Source organism: Excalfactoria chinensis, chromosome 5 (assembly GCF_039878825.1).
Source record: "Excalfactoria chinensis isolate bCotChi1 chromosome 5, bCotChi1.hap2, whole genome shotgun sequence".
NCBI classification, from domain to species: Eukaryota; Metazoa; Chordata; class Aves; order Galliformes; family Phasianidae; genus Excalfactoria; species Excalfactoria chinensis.
Window position 1 is genome coordinate 20,266,170 of NC_092829.1, and position 23,032 is coordinate 20,289,201.

Sequence of the window (23,032 nt, forward strand, 5' to 3'; positions counted from 1 at the left end):
ACAGAATTCATTCAAGGTCAGGCAATAAATCAGAGATGTACCTAGAAACCACATTCTACGTCCAGTCTACAGTTGTTCAGTAGGGTGGGGCTGCCACTTCTCACTGGGCTGCTTTAAGTCACCTAAGCCTCACGCCCCAAATCCTGACACCCAAAAGAACATCTCCATCTTGCTTCATCTGATTAACTTCCACCAGCTGGGTGATTATTTCCAGTGCCAGTTCCAGTTCAGAATGGGCGCTTTTACAGTGGGGATGGAGCTGTCCTCTTTTCTCATCCACTGCCACATCCAGAGAACAAAAAAGGGCAGTGGCTGCTGGAACTGGCAGTCCCCTGCCACTAAGCAGGCATACGAATGAAACTAACTTTAGTTTAAGTTGCTTGCTCATAAAATGTAAAAATGAGATAATTACAATATCTCTGCTGCTGCAAAACTTTGTTTTACTGAATGCTGTTACCTTCTGCACCACGTTTGGGGAATTTTAAACAGGCAAATGGAAGAAGGTCTGATTGAAGATGAAGTTAAGTGAAAGAAATTGGTCTCATTTAGCACATGACAGGATTCATCTGTGTTCTCAAGTCCACTGAGGTAGCATCATGGGCGTTTCATATTCATGAGCTGCTGCGACACTGTGTCCCCTCATTTACAAAGCACCGTGTTCAGCAAATTCTGTCCCTGTAGACACACTGTGCATTTCATGGTCTTGTCAGAGAGACATCAAACACTTCAGTAACCAAATACCAGAAAATGGCTTTAATTAGCGCATCTCAATGCAATAAATAATTTTTCTCTCTAAGTGGAAAAATGGAGAATTAAAAAAAGAAAAAAGTGGAAAGCAACAGGCAAAAAAAAAAAAAAAACAACTTCAAAAAACCATAAGGAATAAGGGACACGTTCAGTCTCTGCTGAACACACAAACAAGCTTGAAGGCTTTTGGAAGCTTTCTCAGGAGAGCAGCAGGCAAATGAAGAGGATAAAGAATATTTCTTTGGATGTTGAAACATTAATTTCATAGGGATACCTTTCCCTGATTGAAATTGCCCTAGCAAGAGGCTGGTGCTGAGCAGTGTACCTTTCAGCCAGCAGGGAGATGAAAACAGCAGGGTGAAAAGCAGGTGGTACTACAGCTGCTGGGGCAGTCTTAAAAGCTGAGCCAAGCAGAAGGTAACCTGAGGTTCTCCTATCCCAAAACATCCGTCTGTGAAGAGAATCATAATGGCATGACCTAGGCAGCTGAAGGGAAAAGTCACTCTTTGGTGGGAGAGGATTCATAGGACCTAGACGGGATGCGGTCACACAGCAGGTTCAGCAACAACCCTCCAGCCTTGCTTTACAGATGCATCAGACAAAATCATTTTTTCTTCAGCCACCGAGCTCTGATCATACCGCTAGCCAGATGGAGGACTAGCTAGGAGGTTGGGTGGTTCACTGACACACCCTACTTCCTTGGATAGCATCTCACACAATGGTTTGCTGGACAAGCATCAGCCACATTTGCAATCTTTCAAGGCTGCTGTTGCCACAAAGCCTCAGTTTTGATCCCTGGGAAGCATGAGAAGAGATAAGCTGCAGCAATGCAACCAGGGCACCAAAAAGCCACGTCAGATGAGTCTCTGAGCTCCAGGCAGGGCTTCAACAGGTGGCAGTCTATGGCTTGTACTGTGTGAGACCAGATACTGAAGGCTTTATAGACAAGGAATCTCTTAATGTATAGGTTCTTCACCAGCAGCAGATAGCAGAGACAGGAGGCCAAGCTCAGGACCTGGAGTCCAACATATTCCTGAGGTTATCAGCATCTACAGTGGCCACACACCCACTAGCCTTTACCCACAGCCCCTGACAGAGCACTGCACCTGCCCTCCTTTCTGCCAACACCTGTTTTTTCTTTACACGGGCTGCTCTTTGCACCTTTGCAATATTCCCCTGCTGAAACAAACTCAGGAGGTGGCAGGGCAGCAGATGAGACAACATGAGGCTCCCTGGGAGGGTTTGGTGAACTCGGAAATACAAAACTGTCCTCAATAACACTGGAGATGAGTGATTTTGTGCTGGAGTGTTGGTGTGCCAGAGAAAGAAGCTTCTCAAATGCTCCTGTGGATGTATGTTTGGGAGCAGGCGTATCTGATTCTATTTCATCCTCTTCATGTTATGCTGGAAAAACAAGACAAACTACATTTCTTTTATGCTAAATCCTTAGGTTTTTTTATTTTTTATATATATATTTATTAAAAAATGCCTCTTTGATCGGCAGCACCCATGACATTTCCACATCCAGCAACTCCTCAGAAGCCTCCCTCCCTCCACACAAGGCCACCGCTGCTGACAGCCAGCCGGGTTTGATCAGAGCCACTCAGAATCGGATTTTCATAAGACAGATGAGGAATCTTACTGCTGCTCTCTCTCATATCAGATGAGAAACCGAGGGGGAGGGGGGACGGGTCCTGAGGGAACGACACTACAATCAAGGGCTACGTGGTTCTCTCTCTGTCCCTCCACTGCTGCAATTTTCAAAGGAGCTTGCCTCAGGCAGTTTTAAATGATGGTGTCTCAATTCTGTAATCATCTTTCAAGAGCTTTTTCTTAAAGGGTATTTTAGGTAAACCTAGTCCGTCAACTACAGTTATGGACTCAGCAATCACAGGGACCAACATGACTGTGTATCCACCATACTGCAGAATAAAGTGATAGAGGATACTTACCCAGTCCTTTATTTTCAGCCCCAAACAAGCTGTGCTCACTCCCTTGCAATTAAACTGTCCACTGCCCCATGACGGGTAGTTAGCCGCTCCAAACAGGTCTTCAGCCGTATCCCCTGGGACATACTCTCTGTTATCCCATCCACTATGGCTGCCAAAAGATGGCTTCCTCAAACAGCAGAAGCTCTAGATCACAATGTCAGCAGTCACTGCAGGAGTTCAAGCTGGCCTGAACCAGCAGCAGATGAGAAACCATGATGTTGGTCTGAGTTTGTCCTTCACTGACCTTGTGCAGAGATTTAGGGCACTGCAGTAGGGAGCAGCAAGTGAAGGACAGCGGTGCATTGACAGAACCACGCTCAAAGTCATAGCACAGAATCCAAGAAACACAGCAGTCACTGTCACTCTGCCTCAGGCCCCTCTCTTCAGTCCCTCACACAAGCTCCCAAACACCATATTTTTCACTCTGTATCCACTGCAACTCATGCTCAATGCTTTTAGCCCATACAGCTCTTCCCAAACCACTCCACTGCTGGCTCTCAAGCCTTCAAAGGACTCACTGGCCATCTCCATGGCAGTTACTGTAGATTCACAGAATCAGAGAATCCTTAGTGTTGGAAGGGAACTTTAAAGGTCATCTAGATTAAATCGGGTTGTCCAGGGCCTGATTCAGCCTTGCCTTGGAAGTCTCCAGGCAGAGGGCATCTACCACCTTTCTGAGCAACCTGTTCCAATGCCTCACCACCCTCACTGTATAAGACTTTTTCCTTACATCTAACCTAAACCTATCCTCTTTAAGCTTGAAACCATTTCCCTTGTTCTGTCACCACAGACTCTGCCAAAGATCCCCATCTTTCCTGTAGCTCCCCTTTAGATACTGAAAGGCTGCTCTCAGGTTACTCTGAAGCCTTCTCTTCTCCATGCTAAACAGTCCCAGCTCTTTCAGACCATCTCCACAGGAAAGGTGTTCCATCCCTTGTGCCATTTTTGCAGCCCTTTTCTGGATGTGCTCCACAGGTCTGTGTCTATCCTGTACTGAGGACTCCACATCTGGATGCAGTACTCCAGGTGAGGCCTCACCAGTGCCGAGCAGAGGGGCAGGATCACCTCCCTTGACCTCCTGGACCAAGCTTCTTTTGATGCAGCTCAGGATATGTTTCTTTCTGGGCTGCAAGGGCACATTGCTGGCTCATGTCCAGCTTCCCATCCACCAGCTCTCACCCTTCCGGCTCGTGCTTGGCTGATAAAGCTCTCTATGCCATACACTCCTCACAGTCACAGCCCCCGGAAATCACCAGCACTTGTTGTGTTCTGTCAGAACAGCAGCTCTCCAGGAAGCAAATGGCAAACTTCATCAGGAATAACGCAGGCAGCAATAACCCACACTGTGCTCTTACTTTCAGCTCTGTTCACAGCAATTTCAACACTGGTGCATATTTGTGTGCAGCCCATAAGGTGTTTGGTATTTTATGGCCATATCCTGTGATATCCTGTGACGGCCACCTCCCACCTGACAGACAGACATCACTCTCAGGATGATGCAGAGACGATGGCATATATGCCCACTTTCTCCATTTCTTATTTTTTGTTTTGTTTTGCTTTTTTTTTATTTCCCAAGCAAGTAAGATTAATATTTGATGGAGCATTAACACATTTTCTACTGCTCCTGTTGTGCACAGAGCCTGGACTCCTGTCCTGTTCAAATGCAAAGGAGCTGCTGCCACATGCCAGAAGGGTAAGAAGTCCTTCTAAAGATTTGACATTGTATAGAGAGGTCTCATCATCAGCTCTGCTTCCTCGAGGAGGCTTCCCAGCAGGCAGGAAGGGATTTTGCCTTGAGGGCACAGATCCAGTGACTGTCTCTTGGCAGCTTTCCTCACCTGCAGGTCACATCGGGGTTGTCTGCGTAGCATAGGCAGGCTTTCATTTCAATCAGCTCTCTCAGTCACCCACACTATCTGCTTTAAAATAAGCTGTTGTTCCCACAGACAGAATATCACATGTGTCACAGCCCAATCCTCCACGAAAAGCCCTGTTCTAGGAGCTACGCAAGAGAAAGAGAGAAAAGGGCAAAATATTTCTGAAGATGGGAAAACAGTCTGTAGAGGAAGGAGAGCAGGGAAACAGATGACAATCTCAGCTAACTGACCCCTGCTCCAGTGCTAAGAGGAAAAGCCCAAGAGCCATGCAGTGAGGAGACGAGCATCTGGGGTGTGCAGCCTAGCAGAGCAGAACAGGTGGACAGAGCACAACATTAGACAACAAACTTGTTTGATGACAGAAAAGCGTAGCTGCATGTCAGAATGAGACTCACAAGCTGATTAAAGTCATGCACAAGCTAAGTAAAGCCAAACCAAGCAAAGCAGAAGCAGAGACTCTATAATCCTGCTGAAGAAAGGAGCAAAGGGAGGAGAAAGCCCTTCCACATACACTCAGTTGTCCTGCCTCCCTCCCACTTCATGACAAAGAATAGTCTGTACTGGGGAGAAACTGCTCTTGGCTGCTACAGAAAGCACTTGTTAAATTCTCCTGATCGTCTCCCATCTGCAGTCTCCTGCCTGTACAGCACTCAGTCTCAGCTGCCCGTTTTCCCTGTTGACATGGACAGAAAATTGAGCAATTACCCTTAAACTCCTCTCTCTCAGATTGCCCAGATTGCTACATACATGGCATTAAGCCCCCAATTGCCCCTGGCTGAAAGTGACTCAACTAGGCCTGTCCTCTAGGAATTAACCATTTTTTCGAGGCTTGTGAAGGTCTATTATTCCTCCAGATGTGATGCATTAAATCCTGTTAAAGCAAGTTTTCCATGGTACAGAGGAGCTGGGCTGCACCACAGTTCGGTTGAACACACAACAACCTAACAAAGGAACGTTATCCACTTGCTGTGACTGTGTTCTAACATGTTCCAGTGACTGCACAGGAGGGTGGGCACTGAGCTCAGAGAAGGAAGGCACTGTAGGAAACACCCACATCCATCAAACAGGCACACCAGAACTATTGCTGGAGAGATGCTGTACTTTTTCATATCAGTCTTTCCAGCTTGGAGTTTTAAAGGAACAGATGGTTTTAAAGAAACACATTTCTTTGATCCCTATAATTCAAAACCGGCCCCTTTTTAAAATGGCTCTCTTGTCCTGGACTAGCCTCAATGAAGAAGAAATACAGGTGAAAGAAAATGAATTCATGAGAAAGCTTGAGCTGCATACGGTTCCACATATGACGTCCTTGTCTGGTCCATCTCCTTACAACATCCCAGGTTACTTCAGTCTTCACACAGCATTCCCACTCTCTGAGAACCAAATGTCCTTCTCTCCCAGACTCCCACGTTCTCCACATGCCAAACCATGGTTTCCCTCCAGGGCTTATCATTTTTCAGTGCTTCCTCCAACAGACTCCAAATCCTAAGTTGGACTTTAGTGCCATACAAACTATTACAGCTGAGCACACATACGCTATCTTTTTAAGGGCAGATAGTTTTGTCTTTCATTCTTTTAATAAAAAGGTTGGACAGCGGACAAGCAATGTTAATGGAATGGTACAGCTAAGCTTTCTAATACGGTAAAGGAAGGTAATACAAATGTATTGGTTGACAGCAGCAATCAGTAGGCAACCGCGCCTGTTCATATTAAGTTGTACAAGCTAACACATTATGCAGCAAAAAATAACCATGACCCATCCTTGGGGATCCATACACCAGTGTCTTGATTTAAGTGTGGTTAGAATCTGGGCTTTTCTGCTACAGTTAAGGACACAAGCCCTTCAACGTGTGTAGGGGAGGCCAATATGACTCAATTTAAGGCACAACCACAGCATGCCTTCTGCACTGGGCAGCTCTTATGTATCTCTCTGCTTAATTACCAAAAGCATTTTTAATCAGGTTTTGGAGTTTATACACCACCTGTCCTCATTGCAATTGCTGAGTCCACACAGAGAACTGCTCTCCCAGAATTAGTCTGTTTGATCTCCCTGTAGAACTAGGACCACCAGCATGCAATGTATTGATCATCCAGAGATTTTTCATATCAGAATTAGATCTACAAACCAGGGTATCTGATTATACTATAAACTGCCTGGGTGGGAACTCGCAGTAGTGTTTGCAGGATCCTTCTTCTAACACATGCATATAGTCCAAAGTTGAATTCTGATTAGCAAACAAGCCAAAACTAACCACTAACCACAGATTAGTTACAAATAAATAAGTGAAGCATATTACAACTTATCATGTCTTCATACCATGTTCTGTTTCAATTCTATCCAGTATTTATAACCCAATATGTGGGAGCACTAAAAGTCATATGCTGCAAACACGTGGCAAGCATTTTTACACCTGATTAACAAAGGAAGTTATTATACTCTGAATACAAGACCAAGGTTCAACAAGAAGGACAGCACATATGCAAACAGATGAATAGCTATTCAGAACAGACTATCAGCCTCAGTGATATATCATGAAATTTAAGAAGCCCAAGAAACATCCCAGGGGGGAAATTAAATCTATTCTGAAGATGCCAATGCTATAAAGGTGCCACTTCAGGCAGTCATATGCTGCTGTGCTTAATCTGTCTGGAAGACCCAAATAAGTCTTCTAATTAGTCTCATTAAACATATTGATGTCTCATCCTTTGTGACTTCCAGTAATTCTCTTAATGCTTAGCAATATTTTACAGATGCAACTTTTTATACACTGTATAAAATTCTTAGCCCTTGAAAATTGAGGTAGCTCCTAGAGGCTTCAATGAATACTATGTGTATGGCCTTCTAGTGTTTGCCTAGGACTTCCTACTGTGGATTTTTCCTGAGCTTCCTCTTGCCTCAATCAGTCCATACGGGAAACTAGTAGTGGTAGTTAGGAGAACAGTACATTTCTCAGCAGCCTGTAAAAGGATGGGATGGGATAACCCACCAGACTAAGTTCAGCTTATGATCTAAGATCTTGCATTAGCGCAAGTGTTTTTCTTAAATAATGAGTTCTCTAACGACAGATGCCTTAAGAGAACTGCGCAGGCACTTGTCCTGATAGGCACAAGGGTTTTATCACAGAACACAAGAGGAGCTTTAAGCAGAACCTGCTATCACCTAAACTAGGGGACAGCAGTGATTTCTATCCCCACTTTTACTCTTTTATCAGTCTTTTAACTTTCTTCTTCCCCAGTACGCTATTATCCCTATGGAGGTAATCACAGAGAAGTGTCCCCATGACACTTTCTTTCTTCCTCAAGGCATTTTATTATTCTGTGTCAATGAAGAGACAGACTTAGACTATAGGCTCATTTAATCATCCTTCTCTCAGTCTCCTTTGCTCTCTCCCCTCCATTCAGCAGATGAGAGACTTAAGCAGCAGCCACATTTATTTCTCTCCTCAAGGTGGTTCACTCTCTAGCCATTTCTTACCAGACAGATGCCTCTGCTCACTTTACTGGATAACCCTCAGACATGTAAGAAGGCAATTCTGGCAGTCAAGTAGGTGAAAACGTACCTCCTCCCTCATTTGATACCTCCTGGCTCTGCTGCCTGAGACGATGGCTGCAACAAAACACAAGGAGAAAAGAATTTCAAATGAAAACCCAAAGAAGCATCTTCCTGTATCTCTTTCATCCCCACAAGTCTACAGTGCCTCAAATCTGCGACAAACACTTAGGTTATTGCATGAGGCTTAGACAGCAGAGCCTGGCACGGGTCTGCTGGGAAAGCAGACACATTCCACTTCTTTCTGTCACAAAGGAATGATACAGCCACCATCAACTCCATATCCAGGGAACTACAGAGCAACCAGTTCTGACCCATGCTAGGACACAATGCATGAATTCATGCCAGGCCCTGCATCCATCCCAAATTCCAGATCTTCATGTCCAGGAGCTTAGAGAGTTGCATCCCCGTTCTCCATGAAATCAGATGTAGAAGTTGTGAAAGAAGTCTTAGCAACAATGAGAACTTACTCTTCTACTTCTTCTGCATGTTTTTTTCCTGACCTGCAAGACAAGGAAAGGTTTGTGCTTAGAAAAGGCTAGAAAGGTTTATTAAAAAACATATATTTCTCTTTATCACTCTTAATGTATAAAACAGGTCCTGCAACCAGGTCTAATATCACACCTGTATAAAGAGTTCTTAGTGACCACTAAACCAAGGCATCAAAAAGTCTTTGAGTGCATCCAGTTAAAGCTGAACCATCTGAGTCCCAAAAGACAATCAGGTCCAGATACAGCAAGAGACAGAGTCCCTGTTTTTTTTTTTAGTTTCTCGGACACTTTTTCATACTGTCTGCCATCAGCTGTGGGCAAAGCTTGCCTTACCTGGGTGCAGACGTTGGCACACACAGGAGCAATGAAGAAGGTATAATTTGTCTACCTCCCCCTGAGAGATCAACAGGTTCTTCTCGCCCTTGGTTGTGCTTAAAGATTATGCGGTTGTCTTTGAGGGTTAGGAGCCCCATCTGAGCAGGCCAAGTTCAGGTCAGGCATACTGTCACTGCAGTAAATCAGGGTTGATCCGGCTGAGTTAACAGAAGTTCATAATAATAATGTGGGGGGGAGGCACCAGCAAATGGCAGCTCCCTTGCTCTCCACCCCAGCAAGCCCAGAAGTAATTCAGTTCCGATTAGGGATGCTTGTTCAATATTCAAAATGTAAAACATGGAGGTTGCTGAACCAGCACTTTGAAAAGTTAATTAAATGCCAGGTTTCTTTTTAGCAGATACTTCATCACTCACTGATTGCTTTGGCCATTTTGCAGAGTGAAGTTTCATCTCTATGCATTAGGAATAAATATTCTCCCGTCTCTCAAGGCAGAGCACTATGACAAGAGTACCCGGGGCTCTGTCCCAGGACACGTGCACTGTCCCAGGACACACCAAGATGTGAGAGAAGCTGCTGCACTGCCTCGCACTGCACTTTTCAATGCACTTCCATGAAATGAGCAGACTTCTCATCAGTTCTCTCTGATGAGGCCACAGGCCTCACTGAGTCCTCCCGAGAATAGTCCACTCTTCTAAGAGCAAAGAGCAGGACACAGACAGTGTCTGAGTAGAAGAAAGATCCTTGTCTCCATTGCTCTCCTTGGAGGTTGCGGTCTGCAAGAGGCTGAAGGTTATACCCAATAAGTGGTAAGAGTTCAGTAATACCACTGCTATGGTCAGAACTACAGCCACATAAGCAACACCTGTACCTGAGCTTCCAGCAGAAGTACAAGGGAGCTGTGCATTTAGGAGAGTTCTTTCAGTGAGGAGTAATTGTCCAGTTAAGTCCTTTTCCCCAGTGACAGTGCAAAACACACTTTGTGACTCCCAGATACTACAGAGGGAGGAAGTAATGGCTCAGAGCCCACTGCCAGCTCACAGCACAGTTTGGAATCTGACCAGAGATGAAAAGATGATGCAAGATTTATCCCATTTCCTCTCTCTCCCTTCTGCCTTCACAGAACTGCTTCCCACAGCCTGTCTTCAGACCCCTGGCACTCACAGTGGGATGATTTCCTCGAGGTTATATCTAACCTCTTCTTAGCATGATCCCATTATTTTTGGTAATTGTCCAGCCCCAAATAACCCTTTTTTTCCCCCTCAGCACTCACGCTTCTTACATTCTTGCTCACTGTCTGTCTCCAGGCAGGAGTGAAACATGTTTATACTTCCCAGGAGAGGGTCACACCTTGCTATCCCTGTAAGCAATTTCTGTTCCTTTTTCCTGAGCTACCTCTCCTGATAGACATGCAGGTGGCCCCCTGGGAACACAGTCATATTTAGTCCTAGAGGCAAAGACTATTCTGCTTTCTCAGACTTAAAGCTTTCCAGACGTTTCCTGGTTATGTTACAAATGGACTAATTGAAGGCAATAAGAAAATATCCATTATGAGTGTTCTAGATGATCTAGATGACTCCAAATCCAGACAGCTTTGCTGGGGGTAACAGTACTCCTTGGGTTTAATTTTCTGTCTGTACTTAATACTTTCATAATTTGTGAAGTATGCTCAGATTCCTAAGCATTTCCAGAAGGTAGTTTCTGCACTCCCAAAACTATCTGCAAGCTTGCCAAATAGCTTTACTTTGTTACGAAATAACTGCACCTCATTGAAAAAAGAACAGTGATGCAGAGAGTAAATTAATAAAGCAGGAAGGGAGAGCAGTGCTGCTCACTGTAACGCCAGAGTCTGGGTGTTAGAACTGTGTAGTGAAGCCCCACTGTCAGTCCCAGTCCCCGTGCCTCAGGGCACAGAGGTGGCAGTGGAGGAAAGTCTCTTATGTCGACAGTACTCTCATTTATATAGAGCATTTAAATACCAGTGGAAGCAGAGCAGGAGACAGAAATGACTGCTGTTCTGTTTAGGTGAGACATCTGTTTTCAGTCACCTGTGCGGCAGAGCTTTGTTGATATATGACTTGGAATAGCATCATTCGATGAAACTGTCATTTCAAACCAGCTCATAGGTAGAAAACTATCTGGGGTATATAGTACAAAACTTCTGTAAGGAATTTCACGCTTTATACTCTCTGTGACCTTGATGACCGAGTTATCATGCAAAGAAGATAACAACCAGCTTTCTCTTTCCAAATAGAGTCCCAAACCCAAAGCCTTCCTTCTATTTACTTTGCTGACACGTTACTTTCTAATTCCTTGTTTCAAGCTGGGAAAAAAAATAAAAATAAAAAATCACAAAATATTTTCAGTTTGTTTTCCTGGCTTTTTGCTTTTTCTTGGCCCAAATGCATCACCTGAATCTACCTAACAAAGTGACCCAGAGAGAAAGGACAAGCTTTGGCCCATTTCCTGAGGATAAAAACCATCCAGGCAATAAGTGAAGAAAGTTGTTAACCAATCCTTGAAGTGTGCCCTGCCTCCAACCCTACGCATTCCACAAGGCTGGGTAAGGGCTCAGCTCTACTTGCAAACAGTGTGCCTGCAGGACCAGCTACTTGCTTGTCTCTTTGGTCTTCAGGTACTATAAGAAGCTACTGGAAGCCCTGCAGGCATACTTTGTGAGGTTACCATGCTGCTTAAAGTGGAGAGGAGTGCCCATTCCTGAGAACTGGCTCAGCTTTATCAATGCCAATTGCAACAATCTGAGACCAACATTTCATCCCTTAAGAATATCATGCCCAAGTACACAGCATCTCCCTCATTCCTAAGGGCACAGCTTCCTAGTAATGAGTGAAAACTGACATGGAAGAAAACTGTAAAGTCAAGTCAGTATAGACAGATTTCCTACCCTTTCCTTGTACCATCAGCAACAAGTGCATTGCCCTCGCTTCCTGTTTGCTCTAACAGGAGGCAAAGCCCAGGGAGGGTAGCAACAAGCATCCATAAAATGAGTAATTGTGCATGAACTATAGAATGGTTCAGATGGAAGGGACCTTCAAAATCAAACTGCCTGACCGATCCAAGGCTAACGGGGAGTTAAAGCAGAACATTAAGGGCATTATCCAAATGTCTCTTCAACACTGACAGGCATCAACCACCTCCTTAAGAACGCTCTTCCAGCCTTTGACCACCTTCATGGTAAATCATTTCTTCCTAACATTTATGCTGAACATCCCCCAGTGCATCTTTGTGCTGCATAGATACAAACACTTAAGGGCAAATAAAACAACACAGTCCTGGGAGCAATGCTCAGAAACGCACTGTCTGCTGTATTACACACCAGCCATCATCACTTCTTGTGAGAACAATACTTCCATTTCTCTTATTCCTTCTTATGAAGCAGCAGACCCCCGGCAGAGCCCAGTGCATCCTACCACGCAATTTCTGCGATGCACTACCGACTTCTCTCCAAGCTGTGTGCTGGGGCACAGGACATAAACGTGACCTCGGTCTGGGGCGTCGCTCAGCCCTGCCCGGCCGGAATCCTGCCTCGTGCTGATGAGAGGGGGCTGAATCTCAGAACGCCCCGCACCGCAGCGCACAGCCCGGCTGGCGGGGAGCTGCCTACAGCCGTGCCCAGAGGTGAAAGGCAGCTCTAATGTAGACATCATCTCCCTTAAACTGTTTCTTTCTCATTTAATGGACTACCACGGAGATCTAAATGGAGATAAAGTAGCAGGGCTCAGAGAACAGCCAGGCTGCTATCTTTATGCAGCATGACAACGTGTAGTGGTTAATTAGACACCGTTAACCTATTTTAGCAACGCATATAACTGGGATGAATGGGGAGAAACGTCCTTGAAATCTCTCCGTGCTCGCATCTCTCTCAGCTCCGCTCACGCCCTCAGCCGCCGGGCCGCAGCTCGCCCCGGGGAAGGGAGCACCCCCAGCACCCGCCGTGGGGCTGCGGAGCTCCGCCGGGATGGCGGAGGACGACCGAAGGTCTCCGTCGGGCCACGGCCGCCCTCTGCCGGGCCTCGGCGGCCCCGCAGGACGGGCTGCGGGAGGCCGGTGTGAGGGGAACGGCGGCTGCCAGGGGGGCCTGCCCGGGGAGAGCCTCATCTGCCTGCCTGTTCCTGGCACGTCTACGTCACTTCTCTTTATGATTAAAACCAAACAAACACCGTACGCTCTTGCTCGAGCATTCTATCCGTGCCCATCACCGCGGTGAGTGGGCGGTGAGCCGCGAGCAGCAGCTTGTTAGCAGCCTGAGGCACAACTCATCGCACATCCACAGTGACACACAGTGTGAGCGCTCCCAGCTCCCCGTGTGTGGGTCTCAGTCACACAGTGGGTGGAGAACACCCACCAGAGCTCCGCAGAGCAGAACCACAGTGGTACTGGAAGGCACTACCGAACCCACCCTGACAGCTATCCCATTTCACCTTCCCTGGGCTACTGAGCAATTGTTCAGGTTTCTACCCATCTCTCCCAGGACTGCAGCAGCCTGGAAAAGGCTCCTAAAATCAAGCTAAACTTTGCCATCCAAACGGCAGCAGCCAGGACTGTAGCGAGCCTTTATTTCGGTCGTAAGGCACTATCTCACAGCCCTCCACTAAGCCAAGGGCCACAAGGATGCGTGTTGGTATTTCCTCAGCGGGGTTTGGGCAGACACACAATTGTGTAACCTGTAACGGTCCCACGGATGATTCTTTGATGCACTGGCACAGCTGCCCAGAAGCTGTGGGTGCCCCATCAGTGGAGATGCTGAAGGCCAGGCTGGATGGGGCCCTGGGCAGCCTGAGCTGGTGGAGGGCAGACCTGCACATGGGAGTGTATGCAGAGGTTTGGGACTGGGTGGGCTTTAAGGTCCCTCTAAGCCAAGCATTTCTGTGATCCTATGATGTGACAGACACTAAACTAAACAGCTCCATCTGACATGGGCGTATGAGGCACTAGCCAATCTGTAGCAGAAACACTGTTTTTCTCCTCATGTCCTAGTACACAGGCTTAACAGAAATAAGAAAGGAAGAAAGCTCTGGCAAGCAGGCTTTAGGAACTGGCACAAGAGAACAAGCAGACAGATGCAGTTCACAGGGTTGCTGAGCCTCAGCCTACTCACGGCATCGTCCCTACAACAGATGTTCCCAGGGTGCCCCAATCCAGTTGCTGGTAAAGAGCTGACCAGCAGAGCTGCTCTGAGCTCCCACTGAGCAACAGAAAAAACAACAACACTCAACACAAATTCCTGCTGTGTGGGAAAACAGCACTGCAGCTTCTAGAGGTATCCACCACACGTCTTTGTTCCCTGAGAACGGGGGCTCCTGTCCAAGAGATCACATCCTCAGTCTCCAGTGAGCACCGGGGCCAACTCTCACATCAAATGGGGTTACAGGAGCACTTCAGCTCCCATTTAAAGGGAAACACACATTTCTGATCCTCATGATTACAGAAAAACCGACTACCAAAGGAAACGGAACAAGAATGCAAAGACAAAGAAGCTGAGTTTTGGGTTGGTTTGTTTTTTCCCCAAATCCCACAACAGAAAACAAACTCCAAATTGTGAAGGACTTGGCCAAAGTCTTCTGACTTGTGTCAGTGAAAACATTACAAAAAAAACCACCAACAACACAAAAACTCAACAAAATAGGTACATGTGCCACCTTGTGCTGTCATCCAAGAGCCATGTCATCTTAAAAAATGCTATCTAAAGAACTTGGGTTAAGAACCTGAGAAGAGTAGAGTGGTTATATGGGAAAAGGGGGGGATAGGGGAAAATAGGGGCAAACTTTAGTTCTCTTTCCACAGGTAAACTGCATTAAGCCACACTTTACAGTCAATTTAGAGGTGACCTAAATAGGCCAGACAAGTTTTGAGCCTTGGCTTCGACAGATACAAAAGAGTTCCAAGTTGCATGTGGTCTTCAAGAGTGCTTTGCTTCTTTAAGCTCAAACTATTTGGGACAGCAAGTATGGTCTTACCTGGAGGTGCTGGTAAATTCCCTGGAGATGCAGAGAACTAAGGAAGGAAAACGCTTTGCTTTCAATCAAATATATATATATATATATATATATGGGACTTCACCCTGAGCACACTTTGCCACCTCAGCAGCAGCTTACATGGACTGCTACCAAAATGTCAAATATCCTGCTTTTGTTGTGCAGACTCCATTTTCCATTTCCTAAGGGAGCAAGACTCTACAGCCCTTCTGCTTCTTCAATTGTCCACTGTCTTTCAGGAAAAAGACAAAGAAAACTTCACTAATAAAGAAAAAAATAAGCAGAAAAATAGCTTAAAAAAATAAAGAAAAAAGCCCAACTCTTTTCCATGCTCCTCTGGGCACTGCAAAGACAGGTATGGGTATAAGTCTAGCACTTTCCCTTTGCTGGAAAGCCTTGCTAGTCACACTGTACAGGATTAAAAGGAAAAAATCCCCCATCACAGCGATGGTACTGAGGGATTCTCAGATGACTCTTTTGTCTTTAAGGGAGTTTCAATTTTCTGCCAGTTATCTTTACTGAGTCTAAACAGAAACACCAGGGAGAGCTCACCCCAGCAATGACATGGAGGGACAAGAGGACAAGAGCCTGTTAGCATTCCTGGAACATCCAGCTTATTAAAAAAAAAAAAAAAAAAAAAAAAAAAAAAGGAGAAAAAAAAAAGAGTGAGAGAGAAAGAGAAGAAAAAGCCCACCCCAGGTCTGCACACTGCAGCTTACCGCCATCTTGATGTCCTTGATGCGTGCCGATGGCGTGGAGGCGGCTGGCACCAGAACAGCCCAAGAGAAGGAATGAGAGGCCAATGGAGATTTATGTGAGGAGAGTGAGATGGACAAGGTAAAATTGTCAGGAGGAGTTGTTAGAAAGTAAAATATATTGTGACAATTCCACTCCTGCCGTTCATCAATAAACTGACAGATCATTTAGTGTCAATTAGGAGTGATAGATGGACAAGTCCCCATGATCCTGGGCCAAAATTAATGGCTGGGAGGGAGAGGGTGATTGAAAATGACGGCTGACATTGAGAGGAAAGTCCTGAAGGTCCCCAAGGGGCTATTACTTGCCTCATTCCCTTGCAGATCAATGCAGGGACAAACCCAAAAACAGACACTTCAAGACAAAACTTAATCAGACTTCCTTTTCTATCTTCTCCTTCTCAGTTGTGCCCCCTCACTTGGTAGCCTCGATCCTTTGTACCTATACTCTTCACATCACTGAAGACAACCACAGAGGGCGGTAAGATGCAGAGGGACACTGCTGTTTTTCCCGCCACCGGGAGCTTGGCTCTGCTCCTAACATGGCAGTGTCATATGGAAGGCTAGCCCAAGATTTATCTCAGCATTGCTGGGCTGGGAGTAGAGGGCAGACACAATGACACCAGCTTTTCCCTGCCACATGAGATAGAGAAACTTGTGAGCGCTTTACTACTCCCACTTGCAAGACAGGGATGGCCAGAGGTTCTATAAACCAGGCACTCTTGAGGGTCATCTCATATAGATACAACACAGGATAGTTTAAGCTCATCTTCTTGAAACAGGAGGTTTTTAACTTTAGTTAGCTCTAGAGACCTTAAATCATAAAAAACCTTAATCTCTTAAATAACTTTCCTCCAGCTCCAGGGTACAATCTCACCATTGCCCAACCTCCAGAGCCCTAAATGGTGTCTACACAAAAGTTGAGTTATCAATGCCATTCTGCTCTAAAGGTCACCCCAACTGCATCCCCTTCCTTCTAACAGGGCCTTGATATTTATCTTCCTGTGAAAAGCATTTCTGGACACTGTACCAGCATATCTGTTCCAAAACAGATCTGGCCATTCACCTACATAAGCCCTGATTATTCCAATTCTGTATGACCAAGCAGTCAGAAAAAAAGAAATTTCAGTTGTGGCTGAAGCACCTGTTGCTAAAATGCCAGGATCCGTGTGGAAGAAAGGAGACACCTGGGGTAAAAAAAAACCAACAAACAGAAAACATACTTACAGGAAGAAAAATGAAGGAAATTCTATAAGGAAAGTAGGATATAAGGAAAGTCAGATAGATGAGATCAGCAGAACCTGGAATTAAATGGCTCTTCGAAGGATCTCTCCTTTGTCAAATCCCCACCAGTATGCAAAAATGACTTTCTTTTTCCTTCTCCCATTGGCAGGCACTTTGTGTTTCTTCCTTCCAAAGCATGAGATAACCTGACAATAAAACCTTTCTTTGCTTGACACAAATGTCAACACTGATGTTATTAAGGACATCGTACAGCTTTCAGAATGGCACTTGAGCTCCATCCAGTGGTTGGAGCGACACTTCTCTAGCATAAAACCATCTGTAATTACTGTTATTTTTTTAATGCCAGCAGGGTGCTAGGCTCCAAGCAGCTGCCTTGGTTCTTGGCTGGTCCCCTTTTCCTGTAACACTGGGGCTAGAATATTGCTGGGGCAGCAATGAGGCTGCCTCTTCTCAAGGAGAACTGCTCTGCATAGTCCACAGTACACACTGCTGCAGAGTGTCCCATCAGTAAGCAAAAAAAGAAAAAGGATTATTATTGTATTGTTACTTTGCACCATTTATTTGCTGATGGCAGAGGGCAAGTCTGAGGGTTTGCTCAGAAACTTACCTACAGTCCTCGCTATTACCCATATCAACAAAATGGGAATCCTAGTAATGACAACTGTTTTACAGAGGTGTTGGGTGTCCAAAGCAATCATTCCGTGCTTGACTTTTAGGAAAGTGTTGTTGTTGTTTATTTCTAAGAACAAGTAAAAAGGACAGCATTTTGATCATTTTGGGGACTTTAAGATCTGACACTTGTAAACGCCCTGGGAACTTGTGACAAAATTACTTTCTCTCCCTCATACACAATCTGTGCAAATTAATTTTAAAACTAATTACAAACTGGAAAACATTACGGGCTCTCCTCCTCTTCCTAACTTGCAATAGTGTGAGACAACGCAAGTCTAATGGAAGGAATCAGCAAGATGATGAAAATACTTGGAAGTTCACCTTGGTATGACAAGAGCTGGATGGGTAAAGGCTGAGGAGGGAACAGCAAAGAGGGAAAAACACACTGCAAATGAAATTCTACTCTAACGTGTACCCAGTGGAAACACAGAGAACAATTTCAAGTAATCATTTCAAAATAAAACTTGGAACTAGAAATACAGCAAAAAAGAGTTGAAATATCCCTGCAGGGAAAGCAATAAGTATGCAGTTTCAACTGTCTGAATCTGTCAGAAACAGAACGAAAAGCTTATACCTCAAATAAGGAAGAGAACGATGCACAGAGACAAAACTTTCCCAAGTGGCTGCAGTTTTCCATCTGACCCAAAATATATTCACACAGCACAGAAAATCTCACTGCAGTCGCTTTGCTCACCCTCGCTTTATAAGCAAAATATCACAGAATGTATTGCTGTCAGCTCAAAATTACTTGAAATAATATACTTCCAACTGTAGGCTGAGTTACACTGGCATAACAGTCCTTCATAGCAGCATCAGATATGTTAAAAGAAGCACGTTACTCTAGTGTATCTGTATCTACCCCAGTGAAATTGGAGCAATGACTTGATGGTCTTCCAAACAGAGTCAAATTGGTGGAAAAGCTATGGGGAGATAAAGCCTGAGAAAACAGAAACAAGAAAGCTACAGCAACACTGGTATGACATCAGCCGATGACTCAGACTTTTCACATGAAGGTTCAACTCTGGGATATGTCACAAGGACAGCCTTACAGGCCAGCATCTCAGGCTTCTCTGAGGGAAAGGAAAAGAGATCAGCCTATGAAGAATCTGCAGCTGAAGGAAAGAAATGACAGGGGAAGAGCTGTACAAAAGCCTCTTCCCTCCTACAACTAAAGAATGTCAGAGCAAAGCTTCTCTTCATAAAAATTATTCCATAAAAGCTCCTAATACAACGGAAGAGAATGCTATCAAGTATGACACAATGCTATAGGCATGAATGAGCAAGGGGCATGTCTTCATCTTACGTCCCACTGGACAGGGTCTTACAGGTAAAAAGGTCCACAGCCCTCTAGCTCCTGTTCTGCTTCTAACCTCACTGGAGTGTTTACTACAAGCACATGGTACATCCATTACCCATGCAATTGGGAAGCTGGAGGAGCACTGCTGACAACTACTGCTCCAAACCCATCTGACAAGGCTCAAGTTAAACCACGGAAAACATCCTACCGCAGCACACAGCACAGTGCCATTACATTAGGAACCTGAGCACTGTCCTTCAGGGCACATTAGGCTCAGCTCTGAATAACTGAATTAGCTCCTACTCAGTCCCTCACATAGCCACCAATTACATGATTTATTCTTCTTAAGCAACACAATTCACCCTTGTTCTCAGCTATCACATTTCCATAAACTTCAGCTTGGTTCTACAAAGGGCTGATATATTCTTTGGAGACAAAGAAAGCCATAATTTTGCCAGAAAATTACTGTTTTCTAGAATGTAGACCATTCTGGAATTCTCAGCTCCCAGGGAATACTGACTGTGTAACAGGTCTCTAGATGTGCTGCCCCATTCCAAAGTTCCAGGAAAGAACATATAAGAGTGTCTCCAAAGCACATGTCCAGACACACGCACTAAAGGCCTTGATATATACCAGCGATCTCACAGCACTCAGTGGCAAAGCCCTTCAGTCCTGTGAATAACAAGTGTAACAGCAAGGCAACTTTACAGCTTGACAAACAGGTAGAGATCTCCTTCTGGTCTGAACTGTCCCTTAGTTCTGATACCCATCCTATTACCATATCCGGGTATTTCCTTTTCATTAAGGTGTCCTTCATAAGAATCTGACTTTTCAACATGCATTCTACAATTTGAATAATTTTTCCTTCCATTTCTTCTCTCAGACCATTTCCATTCATCTTCATTATACCACAAGCACACACACACATAAACATTAACAAATGTCATCTTTACCATCAAGGATAATCCCTAAATCCTGAACAGTTCATTGTATACTTGTCAGTGGGTCACTGACATGTGTCACTCTCCGGAAAGGACGTGGGCAATCAAATCCCACCCCCAGCTTCTGTATTTAACATCCTTATTATGGTCTTGACTCCTTCCAGGAATCCCACCTGGACTATACCAGGTGAGGAATACACTGCCTCCTGCAGTGATGTAAACGCACTTCTCTGCCCAGACAAGTCAATCTACACAGAGAATTTGCTAGTGGAACCAAGCAAGAGTAATACCTCAAATGGTTCCATGGAATTACAAGGATATTGGAGACACCAACTGCAAGATCAAGAAAAAAACTTTTCCAGTGCCTGCAATTCCAAAGCCCAACCAGTGACATTCAGCTAATCCATGCTGAAGCCCATGTTAATAATGAAAGAGGTGAGTACTCACTTGGTAGGCGCCGCTACAGGATCGACTGCCCAGCCTCCTTGCCGGCGTGGGGGTTTAGGTGGTGGTTCCTTCAGTAAAAGAAAAGAGAAACCTTACAGCCAGCTCCCATCAAGCCAATTCTTACACCAGCTCCACACATGCAAATGGAGATATAATGCTTAAAATGCCGCTTATTCATAAAATTAGAAATATTTAAGACAGTTTTATACACGTCTACGTAAGCAGGAGGTACACTGCTTTAGTCGATATCTTGACAAGCTGCAGGTCTGTGTGCCTTCAACTTGTTCAAGAGACAAAGCACAGCACTGATCTGCAGAGGATGTGCTGCTCTCCAGAGCATGCTTCACTGTGAACACCTTCACTACTGCTGCTCACAGTCCAATTGGGAGCATCATGTTTTGCATGTTTGCTAGGACACAAGTCATTCAGCACACACGTTAGACACAGTATTTTAGATGAGGAATCATTCCCTAGAAAGATCTGCTTTTCTCCATTGGCTAGAATAGGAAGTCAGATGACAACTACACCAAACACATGTAAAGTTAGGCAAGATTAACCCTGCCATCACCACCTCTGGGATGGTAAAGGGAAACTTCACTTGGAGCTTATAGGCATTCCCTGTTTTGTCTTGTGTCGCAATCAGCCGCATGGCAAAAGAAAACAAGAATTCAGCTTGGGGCTCATAACAGGAATTTCCAAATACCAGGCCCACCATGCGAGAGCTGCCCAATGTCTTCTGCAGTTTGGGGCCCAGCCCCCTGCCTGAACCACCTCACGCAGTGGTAGCTTCAGTGTTCTGAGCAACATGCAGTGCTGAAAGCAATAGAAATAAGGTAAACCCAGTGGATGAATACTTATATATAGCTTATAAAGCTCCTGATTATCATGGAATCATTAAGGTTGGAAAAGACTACTAAGATCATCCAGGCCAACCATCACAACCATCAGCCCATCACCATTGTGCCCACTAACCATGTCTCTCAGTGCCACACATATGACTCCACCACCTCCTGGGCAGTCTGTTTCAGTTGATGGTGCCCAATTGCACAGACTCGTGAAGGAATGATCAAAAAAAAAAAGAAAAAAAAAAAAAAAAGAAAAGGAAATAAAAAAGGATAATTGTGTAAAATAATGTCCAAAAATGGGGAAAACATGGTAAATGCAAAGGAGTCTAATCTGGGGAGAGGGAAAGAGGACATACAGCTCCCACAGCTTTTATTAAGAAAGCGAACGGGCTGGGTGACTCCTGAGGATCTCTGAGCTGACAAGGGGAAGCTTGCTTATGAGGTGGGGTCCAACCTGAGCCAAAGCCAAATTGTCTCTTGTCACAGATGAGGAAGGGGCTGAACCAACCCCCGATGGTAGGGGTCTCCTGTGTTTATTCCTTGAAACAGAAGCATTGTTTGCGAGTGTGGGAAATGAAGAGAGCCTGCCAGGGGCAGCCACTGCCTGCTGCAGGGAGGGGGCACGACCCTGCATAGCTCCCTGATAGGAGCAAAAATAGTCATTCTCCAAAAATAAACAGGGAGCAGGAATGAGGCAGGAGCCGCAGTCCCAAAATACCAGCTTTCTTCGGCAAAGGGAGCACAGGAGGGCAGAGGGACAGGCAGGGAGCGTGAAACGCAGGAAACAGCCTCCTTATATGGGCTCATCCGCAGGGGACAGAGCTCAGTCGACTGGAATGACCATGTCACAGAATGTGAAGCCTTCAGGGGCCCAAGTGAATGGAGTTTTCTGATCTTGCAATGATTTCCCCAGATTCTTAAGATGCCAAACCAGAGAAGAGGCTACAGTGCCAAAAAAGGAGCATTCTGAATTCAGTTGATCTGGACACACCCAAAGCCCAGGAAAATGGGGAAAAACACACCACATATGGGCGTGCGTGCCCACATAAACATCCCTGTTCCCATTACACACACCCCTACCTCAAAAACAAACTCCCTCCCACAGTGATCCTTCCCACGCAAACAGCCCTTCTCCCTCCTTCCCCTGCACCATCCCCCTGGTAGCCAGCAGGCCTTGCACCCTGTAAGTAACTGAAGAACCTGGGCGTAAGGCTGAGGGAAAACACAGCATTTCCAAGGCATGCCAGTGCACTGGTAACTTAATTCCTGCATCACCAAAAGCCTTCTTCAGCTCCAGGACAAGTGAAGGTGGGTACTTCAGATTGACATGCGGTGAGAATGGCTGCCCCAGTCCTTGCGCAGGATGTGACTCCACTGCGCTTTGGGGGTTGGTTCCAATGTCTTTCCAGTTTTATAATGTATTCCCATTGATCATACACATCAGGCAGCTCTGAATGTCTGGCAGATGCTGACAAACACTTCACATACACCTACAGCCCTTTTATTCCTCTTGCAATAAATCAGGTAATTCTTTTTGAGCTGCCCACAGGAGCACTAGCAACAGGAAAGGCAATGTTACCTGTCAGCTGAGAATAAACAGTTTTTCTTTGTTAGTTGCCTGGAAAGTGCCATAATAAGGTCACACGCCACAAGCACTTCTGTCAAGTAAATAAACTTACCTTTCCCACTTCTAAAATGTAATTTACAATTGAGAATGCAATGTTGTGCATTGCCGTAATACGGTCACAGGTAGAGAAGTTGCTTGCAAGCAAGCTTGACACAGAAAGTGAGAAGAATGTCAGTGCCAGAGGAAGCAGAGCAGAAATGAAAGATTCAGGAGTAAAT

At 45.3% G+C, this 23,032-nt stretch overlaps 1 protein-coding gene across 2 annotated transcripts in view; it reads right to left on the bottom strand.

Annotated features, from left to right (window-relative positions):
• The window catches only part of IFT43 (intraflagellar transport 43), a 41,387-nt gene that overhangs the window by 6,318 nt on the left and 12,037 nt on the right, over nucleotides 1-23,032 (bottom strand). For both annotated transcript variants that reach the window (XM_072338303.1, XM_072338304.1), the window contains 3 exons: nucleotides 20,343-20,410; nucleotides 8,636-8,668; nucleotides 8,176-8,222 (listed from right to left, as the gene is read on the bottom strand). In XM_072338303.1, coding sequence (XP_072194404.1) covers nucleotides 8,176-8,222; nucleotides 8,636-8,668; nucleotides 20,343-20,410 — 148 coding nt within the window. The remainder of the gene's footprint in view (nucleotides 1-8,175; nucleotides 8,223-8,635; nucleotides 8,669-20,342; nucleotides 20,411-23,032) is intronic.